The sequence below is a fragment of the Ischnura elegans genome, chromosome 7 (genome assembly GCF_921293095.1).
Source record: "Ischnura elegans chromosome 7, ioIscEleg1.1, whole genome shotgun sequence".
Classification (NCBI taxonomy): Eukaryota; Metazoa; Arthropoda; class Insecta; order Odonata; family Coenagrionidae; genus Ischnura; species Ischnura elegans.
In genome coordinates this window covers 32,783,169-32,798,677 of record NC_060252.1, presented here as the reverse complement: position 1 = coordinate 32,798,677, position 15,509 = coordinate 32,783,169, and the positions used below count along the sequence as shown (strand labels likewise).

Below are 15,509 nucleotides of genomic sequence, written 5' to 3'. Positions count from 1 at the left end.
CTGCGCAGCGCTCTATTTATTCTTTTTTTAGAGAGAGCGTACGCTCTTTGATTACTCAACTGTTTTCTGTGCAGATCCGCTCAATGGCCTCTCATCCGTTGATTCGAATAATACCCCACCCTTTTCCTCTCTCCACATCCCATCATTCCTCCCCAACTCCCCCCCCCCCCCCCTCGGGAGAGCCCAAAAGTTTTCGTCGGACTCAAAAGCACAAGACTCGATCCTCCAAACTAGCCGCGCTTGTGGGTCACTTTCACCTCATCACAGTCGTGGAGGTGGTGGGGAGAAGTGCCGAAGGGAGGGAGAGGGAAGTGAAAGGGGAGAAGAGAGAGGGGGGCTCCTTTACCCCCTCGATCCCCTTAAACTCTCTCCCCCTCTTCCTCTTTCTCTGCATCTCCATCCAAGACTTCCTCACCCACCCACCCCCCCATTCCCAACAAATGTCTCTTTAGTCTGCAGACGGTGAGCACTTGGGAGAGCAGGAAGGAATAGCCGCTCTTGCGCTCCGTGTACCACAAGGGTATGTACTTGGCCCTGGAGATTTAAAAAAATTTCTGCCGACGGATCTTGTCCCAGTATCCACACCCTGATTCTCGAGAGGGTTTTGGAGAGTCTAAAGCCTCGCTTAAGACGACTTCGCATCGCGGGACTCGGCTCATTAGGTCCTGGACAAATACGTCAAGTATTCTACCCCTCCCTACTCGGACATCAATCGGTGTGCATCAATCACACTCATCCATTGTAGAGGATTTTTGATAAATTTCAGGTTTACCAATAGGTATTTCTGTCTTCCTCAACACCGGATTCAATTCAGAGGGAATTGAGCTTGGCTCATCTCATAGTTGTGCCTAGTTGGCTTCCATCGCTTCAGGCTACCGTGAACTAGATGACGCTTTCCTAGCGTTCCCACCCCGCTAAGTCACGCCGAGTTACGTCAAGTGAAGCCGTCGTGAATGAGTCTCAGGTGCGGGGGATCCGTGGGAGAGAGGACTTGTGTCGTTCTGGGTGCAGCAGCGGCGAGTGGGAGGGGAAAGAGGGGGGCGGCTCCCGAATTCGTGTGGCGGGGGGGCGGAGGGGCAGGTGGAGGCGGGGGGAGGCGCGGAGGAGGCGCGGAGGAGGAACACGAAACTGGCGCGCGGACCTCAGAGTGCTCACATGGTTTAAGCAGTGCTAGCGTGTGCTCGTGCGAGTGACTGCCACAAGCTTCTACCACCATGGCGCCGCCGCGACCCCCGCCCTTCCTGCTATCCACGGCACTGCTGCTCCTCGTGACGGCGTCGCCGCTCTCCGGGCCCGCACCGCAGGACCCCGAGCCCTCGCGTTCTTCTTGGACACCGCCTCGCTCGCCCACGCCCCCCCGGACCTTCGAGGGTCTGTGGGCCGCCGTGTCGGAGCAAGGACCCTCCATCGCACAATATACTATCGGTCAGTGGGCTGCCAAGGCGGTGCCGGCCACAGCCGCGGTGCGGAATGACGCTTGCCGCATCCACAGTCGAGCCTTCGTACGGGAATTTCAACGCCTGACGCCGTGGGCCGTGCGCAGTGAGTCTCCACAGCAAATATCTTTACAACATATCCATCCGAACAGTGTGTGTGCTTCGATGAATGTTAGAGCTTTATGGAAATATGGGCAGCCGTTATCGAGTAAAATATTTTTTTTTCAGCCAGCGCATCCTAGATCTTTAGTTGGGTCTTCAGAGCTTTAAACCTTTTCACATGAAATGAATGTTAAATTTCCATTTATATACTTTTATAGCACTATTTACAAGTTATCTCTTCTACTATCTCCTTCATCAAGAGATTGGAAATAATTCCGATGCGGAATAAAAAAATTATTCAAAGTAATATGCAACTAAAAATAAGTTAACATGTAAGTTACGCATTACTTAAGTGGCATTCATCTTAGTGTAGCATTGGCGAAATTGGCATAATTGGTGAAATGATTTCAAGCCTACAAAATTATTTAATAATACGACTATTGGCGGTCACCCACATTTTACGAGGTCCTTCTCCAAGTCGCAAACTCATAGCCACGGCTAGCCGCGAGTTTTCTTTGCAATTTATTCCGTTGAAACATCAATGAAAATAAGTAACCATACATATCTTAGACCGTTTCTGTGCATGTGCTCTCAGCTATATTTCCATAGGCGTTTTATTTGCATCGATTTTAAATTTCTTAAACATGCTTGAAGCCCTGGAGATATGATTAAATATTTGTTGAGACTTCGGCTACAGCGCGTATTTATTTAGAAACGATGACCAACATACAAGTGATTATATATTGATAAAAGTGGCGAATATAAGTGATTTTCAAAATTTTCAAAATCGTAGGAGTGGGATATGGTTGCATGTGCTTTGTGCTATACCTACGATTTGTGGGAGTGTATACACATCGATTCATAGTTTTGAGGCAGTTTCAATTGAGGAAAACGTATTTTGAGATGTTGTGGCAATTTTATCAAGTGGCAAATATCAACATTGAATGCGCCGATGGAAGAACGTAAGTCCGCAAAATATCATCTATTCCAAATTTTCTTAGAAGTGTTGGACTAAGAAAAAGATCTGAGCGTGCATTCAAGTTCCCCATACAAAATGGTCTTCACAATCCATTGACTGATTAAGTGGAGCGCTTAACTCCACTATACATTTGCCAACACTTTTTTTTCTCACTAACCTTTTTCGTTTTCCCCAAGTGATTATCTCTCCTCGTCTTCCTCGGAGAGATTTCCTTCAATTTTTCCCTCCATTCGTAAATGCATTCTCATATCAAGACCCATCCACCGATTACTTCTTTGTACTATGTCATTCAGCGGTATCCTCTCTTCTGCTATTCTTCTGAATATATCCTAGTTTCTCATAAAATCCGTCCAAATGGTATCTATAAATCCTTCCCAACACTATGTTACGAAGGCAGACTTTAATGATTAGTGTTTCCAATCCATGAAGAACTAATGCCACCTCAAATGTCTCCACATACTGGGGGATCTTAATAAACACAGTTCTTTTCCTGTTTACCATAGTGCGTAAAAAGTCTCCCTCCTAATATTCTACTCTTGCTAATGAAGAACCTCGAATTAACAATGCAATAACTTTGAGAATTAAAGAATATAGAATCTACGTTATTCTTGAATTTTTTTAGTTTAATAATAAAAGTAAGTTTTATTTTGTATCCGCACTACATTCTAAAATAACTTTCCGCGTTTATCGATTATATTCCTTTAATAAATTGGCATTGCCTGGAATTTAAATCACCCGTATCAAGGTCTGCAACCCAAAATGCTACTTATCATTAAAATAAGCGTTTGTAGTATCGATGCGCCTCTATTATACGGTGATCAAAACATTCCTCCAGACTCAGGAAGGATCTAGAGATTGAAAGATCTAGAACGACGAGATGAAAAGTAGTCCGAACAAGTATGCTCGCAGATATATTTAGGAGGAGGTCGATGGGATCTCGTCAAAGGCATGTGAACGAACTCGGCGGATCTAACTTTACGAGCCACGCACAGGGTATCACTCTTCGTGAGTTCTAAAAGCTACTTATTAATAGAATTAAACGAGTGTTGTTCGAGGTGACGACTGATTGCGACTATTGCTTCCTTCAACAGCCCACCGCAGATAGGAGCGTCATGATGACAGCGCACATCATTATGACTCAATCTAGCGCAGCAAGCGACTTCTGTTGTGTTGTGTCTGCATTTTATTGCGAATAAAACGCTTACCTCACACCGTGTCGCATTCTCCAATGTTTTCATATAGAGTGATCGCATCGAATTAGTCAAATAATTCCAGAGCTATCTCCTATTTATTCGAAGCGATAGAATCTGAATTACTCGTACCTATTGAAACTTTAATCGCTGAGGATTTCAAACGCCCAGTAAATGGGCAAAATCCTTTAAGAAATTTGAAAACAGAATAAAAATTAAAATAATGAGAAACATTGCTAAAATATAGGACGATATAAAATTTGCAACATCGAAAATGATACATTAAGCTCGGCGAATAATTCTTAATAGTTAGATCTTAGGAGGAAAAGAAGACTTTGCAATTCACTAAACTGAAATAGTCTCGACTCTTACGAAATCGAAATTCGTAGGATCTGTATAATAAATCGCTACGCGTCATCATCATCATCATCATTAGTCAACAATCCTAAGATTGGAGTCCCACAAAATATGCCAGGCTAAATTAGGTGCAGGATACATCATAGTGTCATGTGAATTTCCCTTGCTGAAAATTAGTGGTGAAATAATCCATTCTGAAGATATCCAGCTATATCAACAGCTTCTTCTACTTCAAATATCTTACTCCACACTTTATCTTAAAATAAACATGTCGCAACATGAGTTAGTAGTAAAATACAATGAGCATTGCATAGAATAATGATTATTGCAGTCTCCGAACTAGCTCAATTCTAACACAGCTTATGTGTGGCCGTGTCACTAGGTAATAACCTTTCAGTACGAAATTTGCTGAGAATATAGGGCTTCATAATTTATTAAAATACATAATAACTAAGTAAATATCTAACTATATGAACGTAAGATGCCTAACCCCACGTTTTTTCTCTTCATTTATCATTGTATCATAATGTTCCACAGCATCTCGCCGAACACCGTTGAATACATCTACAATGAGATACGGAATGTAAAAAATGTATAAATATAAACATATAAATAGGCATAGGGCGCTACAGATGTTACAGAAATTCATGGGTATAATTTGCAACAAGACGAAAGGTAATGCCAGGCTCACCATAAACATATTGACTGCAGATCATACACATTCATGGGGAAGCAAGGTTTCACAAGTATGAAAAATTAATTAATAAAATTGAGTGTATCGGGAATGAGGAAGTTTTCCACATTGAAATTTAAAGAATTATTACGCACATTCAATCATGCTATCCTAAATATAATAGATATACCAACCGAAAATGATTTAGTGGTATTGAAAATTATATTCAGAATTAATTTGAGTTAAACTAGATAATAAATCCTAATATGCTAGCATCATTGTGCTTCAGCGGCGAACAATATTGAGCCAAAAAAATCGCTTGGATTTTTAAATCTCTGATCAAGGTGACCAAAACGGTCGCCGAAACATTTAAAAGAAGACCCGGTGTAACACGCTAGAGATATTAATGTAATGATTTAATTTCAAAGCTTCATAGAATATTTTTGAATACACAATTCAGTGGGTAAAAAATCCTCATTTTCATGATTGAGGCAGCCATTATTTCATCGCTTGCATCTCAAATATTGCGAAACGTATATTTCCAATTAGTCCGTCGATGAGTCAACGAAATGCAACGTGCTCATACTCTTCATTTCTTTCATACTAACTCGTTTATAATCTCGTACTAATTCTCGATCTCCTACTAACGCCCTCCATCCAATTATCATCTCTTTAGTGGGGAGTGGAGGGGGAGGATATTTTCATAACTTCCGTTAACTACCCCTCCCTTCCTCGGCTCATTTGAGAGTTTCTCAAAACTGAGAGGTTAACGAGAAAGTGAGCGCCGAAAATGCACTGCGAGTCGAGGAAGAGAATGAACGAAGGATGCTAGCTCATAACTTTCTCGCCAACCCAGTTCCAGGAGGAGGGAAATGTGGATAAGGAGGCAGACTCCTCCCGAGGGGTTTTTTTTTCCGCCTTTCCAAACAAAAACGAAATCACTCCGCGTAGGTTCGCGAAAATCTCTCACGGCTCGTCGCCTCTCTTCGCGGACGGATCACGAGGAACCGTGGGACTGTGAACGACGAAGATGACTCTCTGCCGACAATGGACTCGTCTGCCATTTTTTTAAATTGCCTAAAAAGTACAAGTAGAATTTTTTAAACTTAATCTTGAGCTTTGGTCAATTAAAGTTCACAATTCAGTTCTTTTCCAAAGTTTCCACTAATTTATTTGTCATTCTCAGGGATTAGAACTGTTTCATTCCAAAACTCGTGTTTAAAAACAGTCATTTGTTGATTACCAATTACAAAGCAATATATTTGTTTCGTAGATTAAGGAATAGTTTCTTTTTATCACTGATTTCGACTGAAATTCCATGCCATGAATATGACAAATAAATTTGCAAAAACATTAACATATGAATAAATTTACCTTAAGCAAGCTTAAATTCACCAAATCTCGAGATAGAATAAATCAACTATATTTACATAATGGTCAAAAAACATATTCATTAGATATTAATAGAGTGTGACAAATGCTGAGATGCATAGTCTACGGTCTACAGTGTATCTACGGTCTAAATCCTTTCCCAGATTAGTTGATGTCTCTTTTCTTCTAAAATGCATTTGCAAGTTTCAGGTTAAGTCCTTCGCACCGATTACGCATAATTATTGTCATCATCAACGACACTCTTATCCTTCACAGAGTCAAAATAAATGCGTGAAACAATTAGAACGTCAATTTCCTACAGAGTATCGTCTCACTCAATTCATTAAAAAGCTTTGCTCTTATCAATATGGATTGCATTCATGCGCTTGATTCTGCCAGTGGTCGGATTATATCAAAGTAAGCTGTGAACACAATAAGGGGTAAGACGCAAGAATAGGCGCAGCAGCTATAAATACCAAGAGCTGACAATCATAGGAATAGGTGCGCTGTATCAATGACAAGTGGAACCTCAATTTACACTCATGCAGAGAAAATTGTAAAATGCTGTTAACGAATGGTATCAGGATTAAATTACTGATTTGTGAATGAAAAACTTTGCTTTTTCTACAATTTGGAACTTTATTTTCCTGACTAGTTTCGATACACTGTATCATATTCATATGACTAGCCTATGAATATGATACAGCTAGTCCTATGAATATGATACAGTGTATCGAAACTAGTCAGGACAATAAAGTTCCAAATTGTAGAAAAAGCAAAGTTTTTCATTCACAAATCAGTAAGATGGATTTCTACAACGTGAAGGCCTCTACTATTCAGTGCAGGTTTAAATTAGCTCCAACACTTCCATGAATCAAATTTCTGGTTAGTAGACTGACTCTCCAAGTTCAAAGTCATGGCAAACCGAACCTTCAGCACTAATAGAAGTTTCTCTGACAACCAAAGTATATTTGAACTCATTGACAATAGGAAATGAATGTTACTACAATTATCGCTGGCTAAAAAAATCCTCGAATTTCAAGGTGACTCAGGCCCCCTTATCGTGATTGTTTTAATTTCACTCAATTTGGCTTTGTCCGATGTGAACTCTACGCTCACGTACCCACAGCAAACCACGGGTTGAATCGCTCAGTGAGTGAGTGGCAATTTGGCATTGTTTCTTAAATTCTGCAAATTAATGTTTTGATTGAGTGATTTCGAAGGTGATTTTTCCTCACTTACAGATTTGGATAATTGTTCATTGGGTTATTTGAGTTTAAAATTAATGAATTGAGTTTTTCCAAAGATAAATTTTATAATTTGTCATACTTAAAAGCCACGCCCAAGTTATAATACTCTACCAACTGCCGATCAAAAATTGTTCGAAAAATCGACAGAGAAAAAATCAATCGCCTTGACCGGGATCTCGGTCAAGGCTAATGGCGCATTGCGGGTGACTCCGTTAAGTTAGGTATCATCGTGTCTAGTCCCGGTACCTACACTTAAAAAAAATGTTCGTTCGACTTTTGCTTTCAAATTTAAACATTGTTTTTTATGAGATTAAAAATTAATAAAACTTTTGTTGCCATTATGCCAAAACATTGTCAAATACAGATTAAATTTAGTTGATTAATGCACTTAGCACAAAAAATTTTACTTAGAACAGTCATAACAAAAACTTCAAGGATAAGATGAAATTCAGACAAATATCCTTATCTCATGGTGATTAATGAATTCAAACTATGAATAAAGTAATGACGGTTATTTGATTTAAAATGGCGCAAAATTATATTTAAAGTGTTATAAAAATATTCATCAACAAATATAATATGTGTATAGCCTAATTTTACGCTTTAACAGTAATGGATGCCACAAGCTACATCCTAACTCGATGCGATACTTATTCACCAAAACGCTGCTATCAACAAATTGCATAATCAGAACAACATCACCTCAAGAGTTACTCAAAGAGTTATTTGATCGAAGCGAGATTTTAAGACTTCTCATGCAACTCAAAATAGTGATAGCAGTACTACCAGAGAAAGTCGAAGGAGCTTTGCTTGAAGCTGTGATACCTCACTGATCCAAGTTAATGTAAAGACTAAAAGGCCACTGCATCAAAGCATATAAGTCGGCGTATGTGTTTACTAACAGGCTCATAAATGGACACAAATGAGAGCTGGAAATGAAACTCGATTAAGCGCTCACTGTGCTGGGTTCCAATGTATTTCCCGACCTCCCAGAGACATTTTCTTGCATCAGTAGTTATTCGTTATTGCGGAAAATGTTTTGTTTATTTCCGTGGAGAGAAGAAGGAGTTTGAGTCTCTCTGCTGCAATGGCAAAATAAATGTCTGTCTGTTCTTTTATTTTGCTAATATCATTAGCGAAATGATCAAACTTTATCCTTGAAAATGATGCGAGGAAAGTTTAAGAACTGAAATGGCTGAGCGGTTACAGGATGAAATACCAATTAATTAATTGCGAATAGAAAATTATCGCTAAATATGTAATATACCTGAACTCCACCATATTAAATCCTAAATAATTTTAGCACTTCACATTCATTATTTCGAGGTCTCCTACTGCGGGCCCTGCGTCATTTCCTTTACCAGGGCAACGCCCAAACAAACACGTAGTCAACCGACGTTCTAGAATTTTTTATTGGGTCAGCGAAATTTAATAGCACGTCCAAAGACGTAAATCATACAATGGAAATGTTTTGGACCGACTACTATCTCTTAAAACGAGGAAAATAAAATATGAACTTAATGGATTCCATTTAGATCATTATATTTTTGTGCTCTGCTATGACGTAGTTCACCACGGTTATTTCCGTACGACATATTCTTTCCCTTAATGATGAGAATAAGAGAATGGTCAGGGTCGATATGATTGATTACGCACGGATGGTTGGACCCATCACTACTGCTGGTACGGTCATTTTCGTGACAAATTTTTTGCTAGAAAATCGCGCCATCATAATTTGAAGAACCTACAAGATCGATATTGTGCAAATTGTCCATCATCTATCTGTGAAATATACTACAATTATCAACTTTTCGTTGAAAGTAGAAAAATGCTGATAATAAGTGAAAATTGCTATTTCACTCTCCAGTAGTTTCCAGTAAGTTGTAATTGCAAACATTAAGTATACCTTTATCAAAATTCTTGGATCTTAAATTTAAAAGTTTTATTTCCTGGGGTACAATTTTCAAGTCAAAGAACAAGTACTTATTTTAAGGATCTATTTAAAATACCCTTTAAATTTAAAGTAATACGGTTTAAGTAAGGACCTGTCGTGCGGGAGGGAGATCTACATGTAATTGATGGTTAATTCATGTTAATCTTCATCTCCTGGGACCACAAGTAAATTAATAATGTGACATATTCGAGGAAATCAAATTTAAATCCACATGCGTTTGACTCCTTTTGGTCGCAGTTATTTTCCTGCAATCCCAAAATTATGATATTACTTAACTGAGTGCCAGGAAACGAATGTAATCATATTCAATCCAGTCTCAATTCTGATTTCCTATTTAGACCGTCCAAAAATACTTATAACATTCATGATGGGCTAATGATCTTTTCAGCGTAGTAGTTGACGTAGAAAATGAAATGGAAACACGAACGGTAATTCATAACCATTGTAGAGTGATAAACCGTTGGTCTCTATTCATCAAAACAGCGTTCTTAATACCTGTACTCAGTACAGAGGAAATATAGAAGGATCTATCGTAAAAAGACGTAAAATGAAGAAAATATGCCTTCCAAAAACTTTTTTACATGAAGAGACCTTTTGCACAAAGAATCCTCAAAAATATCTTTTTAATGACACCATAATGAACAATGGAGACCTAGTCATGGCAATACCGAAAATTCAATTAATTAAACTTTGGTAATGGTTATACGCATGCGTTTGTAAAGCAGGATTAGAATTTCAAAATGAACCTACAATATTCATTAATCTTTCGGAATAGATTCCCAACTGGTAGCATAACCCATGGAGCCAGAAAAAAATGTTGGCCTCGAAAAATGAATGAAGAAAACCTTAGCAAACCTAACAAAACGTAAAAATAATTTCTCAGAGGTAGCAAACCTCAAAGAGAATTTACGGCAATACTTTTATAAGAAATATTGCATTCCAAAAAAGAAATTACTATTGAAAGTAATACAAGGCATCAAATTTGATCACTTTGCTTTTAGTTCAGTGAAGGCAATCACCTTACTTTGAAACAAGATTATTAATTTTTGAAATTAAGAGGGTTGGTTTACGAGTAAATTCATGGAATAAGACGGATATTATTTAAGCAAGTCTCATTTTTCCTTAAGGCAAGTATTTTTAATAAGCCGTAATAACTAACAATTGCTTATGCCAGAGAAATGACTCTGAGATGTCGGAAAATGCATTGGTGGCCAGCTCGCTGACTGCATGCTCGAGTTTCATTTCCAGCTCTCATTCGTGACCATTTTTGAGCCTGTTAGTAAACACTTACGGCCATGTACATGCCTTAATGCACTGGCCTTTTCTTCCTAGCATTAATTTGGATAAGCGAGGTCTCTAAATGCTACTTATACTGATTCCTATTCTCGCGATAAAGTTGAAATTTTTTTCTTAATGTTGAAATTAATCTTTTAATACAGAATATACATTTTATAATCATTGTTTTTTTGTTCATGTTCTATTCATAGCAATCGATTTTTATTTTCGAAAAGTGATTAACACTTTAAGCCTGTATTTACATACACTAAGGAAAAGCCTATCGCGTCTACTTGGAAAAGATACTGCCTGACTTTAAACATGTTATGCATATAACGATACCTCCACTGCACAATCGCTCAATAATCGCCCACCTAATCGAATCCGCTCATTTATTACTACTAGGGCCACCAGATGTGCGGATTTGATTCGGTGGGCGTATGTTGAGCGATTGTGCAATAGAGGTATCGTTAAATGCATAACATGTTTAAAGTCAGGCAGTATCTTCTCCAAGTAGACGAGATAGGCTTTTCCTTAGAGTATGTAAATAAAAGCTTCAAGTGCTATTCACTTTAAGTAAATAAAATCAATTGCTATAATAAGGTCATGAATAAAAAATTATGATTTTAAAATGTATATTCTATATTAAAAGATTAATTTCAACATTAAGAAAAAAAATTTCAAATTTGACGCGTGAATAGTAATCGGTATTAGAAGCATTTAGAGACCTCACTGATCCAAGTTGTTTCCTTCTCTCTCTACATTTATAATCTAGAAATTATTCTTGGCATTCCTCTTTTTTTCTGGAGCTCTCCAAATCCAATATTTGCTCGAGCCATCTGGTGTCCTCCATTCTATTAGCGTGGCCAAAACAGAATAGTTGCATCCTTTATACCTTGCGGATTATTTCTTTTTTCAATTCCATCATTTTCATTGTTGAATCATTTCTAGCTTTATCAAGTCTAATCTCTCTGCAACTCTTTCTGATAATTATGGTATCGAAAGGTATCGATAATTATGTTAGTCCAAGCTCCTCATCAACACACTGCAATTTTCGGTGTTATGTTATGGCCAATATTTAGCTACAGCGAAGCATTCATTGCTCACATGATCGAAAGTGACTCTATCGAAGTTCTAGATCCGATTTTCATCGTTATATATCGCTCATAAACATCCAACACCATACGCGTTCCCATGCTCTTGAGTCGCACGCCTTGAATGCTAATGTCAACCGCCGCCGCCGGCACGTCCGATCTATCGTCGGGGTAAAAGTCGATTTCCTAACAATAGACGATCGAATAGGTGGCGGCTCCGGCAGTTGGATTGGATGCCTCTTCCGCGACTCTCAACGTTTCCGGCTTTCCCTTGACAGTTGAGGGGAGGATGGGAGTGGCTGGGGGAGGGAGTGAGGGAGAGTGAGGAGGAGGAGGGGGCGATAGGATGGGAGGAGGAAAAGAGGGGAGGTAAACGCTGTTTTCTGTATGCAGTCGTATTTCACTGTAAAGCGCGAATTTATTTGACACACGCACTATGTGTTCAATTTTCTAGATATCCCAAGATCAGAGAAAAATAAAAATAGAATTAAAAAAATACGACTTTTCTAAAAACAGCATAAAATAAAAAATCAATTTTCATCACTCCAATAAAATATTCGTGCTCATTAGGATTATTAGATTGTATAAGAGCATGATTAATACGGTCCGTCGGTCTCACTCAAATTTCGCCAGGCTTATATATCCGGTAATGGTCCAGCTGCCAGTGAATCTTATACCACCTTTACATCGGAAATTATCGTGCGAAAAATCGCACTAAGGGGACAAATGGCGCATTAAGGGTAAAGGGATCAGTGATCTTTCCAGTGTTAGGGAAGGATGGCATGATGTCTAAGGATTGGCACGCAATATTAATGCCTAAACTTAATCGGCAACCATTATTCATTCTCCAAGCTATGAAAAGATTTTGTTTACCTCAGAGTACATACTATACTTTTTTTGGAAAAGGCGTTTCTTTTATCTTTTTGCATTTTTTTACTATTTTCTACCATTTAGCGGTGAACTAGGTAATGGATTAAACCAGAGCTGTGGAAGATACATCTGCCAAAAATTTAAAACCAACGTAATATGCTGAGAAAATTCAAAACTATACCTAAATGTAGAAAAGTAGTCAATTAATCATAGCACAATAGAACAAAATTTCAAATAAGTGATCAATAAGTATTGCAATGCCATCAGAAGCAAGGAAGTGTACAGAATTCCAAGCCAATCTGACAATGGGAATTAGGTGAAAAATCCATTACAAGATTCCATCGATGAAACAGACTTATTTAGTTTAGAAAAAGCGTGTGAAAATGACAATTTACAGATATTTCCCAAACATATTAAATCTAGCGTAAAAACGCTGCCTACAGAAGCAAAACAGACTAACTGTATTATTCAAAATAGTGAGGTAACAAAGATAAATTTAAGTAATCGATAGAGTAAAAGAATTGAAATATATGTTAGAAAACACTTTTTGATGACTTCATAGGCTAGAATTAAGTGAAACGATGTGTTCAAAGGAAAAAATGACACAAAGCTTAATTCTTTCCATTACATTGGGATAAGTGAATCGTACTATTCACAATCGACCCTGATAAGTAACGAAGACATATTATATAGAGAACGTAGTGATTAATATTAGTTCTCACTGACCAACAGCAGCCGCTATTACCTACTACCTAAAGAAGATTCCGCCTAGACTATACAATTGAAATGAGTTCTTCCCACCAAATCTTTACACACGTTCCTGAAAAAATACACTTAAAAAGATGACACCTATCGACGCGATAAAGCAAATTTTAAAAATGAGCAATGGAGAAAAATAAATGAATCATGTGCAATATTCAGTGCTTTATATATCAGATCTTAATTTTCAAAACTGTTCCAGTTACCCCAAGGCATCACTTTCACTCGATTAACGTGTTTCTACATCAATTATGGCATTCTTTAAGTAGGAATTACGAGAAAGAGCAGCAACGTGCCTTTGTTTTATTTTAATTATGATTATTATGCCACGACACACCTTACAAAAATTATTTTCCTATATTTCATGTATATTTCAGAATGAATCAACGTCGTTTTGGCAGAAATTACGGTAGAAGTTTACACCAAAAAACGAATTTTCAAATGCAATATCCTGAATATTTACAGTGTAATGCCAAACATTATCGCCACTCGATGAAGAATAAATGCTGGAGAATTTTAAAAGTTTCATGAATAATCTATTCACATATTTCCTCGGCGGGAACTCCGAGAAAAAATCGCTATTCGTTGTTTTTCTCGACGTTTTCAAATAAATTAAAAGGCGAAATAATTTATTGCAATGCAACAAGCAAATTAGGTTGCATTAAAATGCCAAAAACTCAACGAACACATTTCAGAACTAACACTTGTTCTGTAAGTAAATTCTGCGAGTAAGGTTGCAACTATGCACTGCTTTACAAAGTTGCACAATGGAGTTACAGTTATATTTGAAGAATCATTGTGATATTAATTTAAGTGCATAGCATTGTGCCTAGGCCAAGCATCTATGTGAAAACATTAGTAACCTAAATTTCGGTTGCCCATATCCAAAAATACTGGGTCAATAGCAACGTCCGGAAAACTCCCTAACACATCATCTTCCAGAAATATGGACAGCCTAAAATGAGATTCAATGTAAATTATGTCTGGTGTTAAAATATAGCCATGTCGGTAATTTGACAAAGGTAATATTTTCTCCTTAAAACGGGGTCGCATACCAACTCTACATCTGCGGAAACATACCTCAACACCGGGTAATCTGCTGTTGTGGAACGGAATATTATCCACTTCATCTTTGAAAGGTTTTGCAAGTTTTGTTTTCGGGTATTGAATTGTGTTTTCTTTATTTCTTTCATAACAGATCTTCTCATCACATGACTAAAACCCTCAACTTAAACGGTTTATCCCTTCATTGCCATTCTGAGAACTGCCAGAGGCTATTAACGGATCCATTAGGAAATTGAATAATAATTACTTCACCAGCAAACAATCTCACGCAAAGTAAATACTACATACATGCATTCCTAAAAATTTAAATCTTAGTTTATAATTTCTCCAAGTAGGTATGTATAGTTACTACAATATTCAACGTAGCGAATAAATTAAAATGGAAAAATATGCCTAGAACCTTTAGCCAGCCGTGAAAAACCGTTAGACAAACAAAATATTTTATAATGCTATTGAACAATTTCTACCTATGTAAATTATCTCCATAGATCCTTTATTTGCATTATCTTTTATTTGCATGATTTTACGGAATGTCTATCACTAACTGTTTTTGTGCTAAAACTTATGAGACACAGATAATAGCCAAGTTTCCGCTATTTGTACAGATAGTGTATGAGTATTTTGAACTTTAGCAACGAAAAAACCGCTAAAGTTTTCCTGAGTATAAATCCAAAATTAAAATAGGCTATACCTGTCCTGATGTATGACATACTAACAGCAATTCGAGGTCAAATGAGTTCATTGCTATTTCCACCGAAGCTTCCTCATTCCCGTTGCTAATTGAATAACAAAGGAAGATGCGAAAGCGTGAATAAAGAGAAATGCGTCTTACATTTTTATGGGCTAAAATATGAAGGAAAGGAAATTGAAAAATATACATCGATACTTAGGAGTTTCATGCGTTGAAATTGTTGCAATAATGGTGAAAAGAAGCGTACTTGTAGAGAATTATATCGAGATAAAATTTATCAATGCCTTGACTGGCAATAAATTTTGTTCTTAACTACTGGATATTAAACCATCATTACTGAGGCCCTCAAAATTACGCTTTTCCAAAATATTTCATGAACATTTCAAACAAATGCCGCTGACATTGATTTCTTTCACGTAGGTGACAAGAAAAATAACTTTAAA

General features: G+C 37.6%; 1 protein-coding gene across 1 annotated transcript in view; it reads left to right on the top strand.

Annotated features, from left to right (window-relative positions):
* The first annotated feature begins 1,127 nt into the window (after positions 1-1,127).
* Positions 1,128-15,509, top strand: part of LOC124162241 (nose resistant to fluoxetine protein 6-like) — a 149,870-nt gene continuing 135,488 nt past the window's right edge. Inside the window, exon 1 of the mRNA XM_046538706.1 lies at positions 1,128-1,542. Within this exon, the coding sequence (XP_046394662.1) occupies positions 1,215-1,542 (328 nt within the window). The 5' untranslated portion in view covers positions 1,128-1,214. The remainder of the gene's footprint in view (positions 1,543-15,509) is intronic.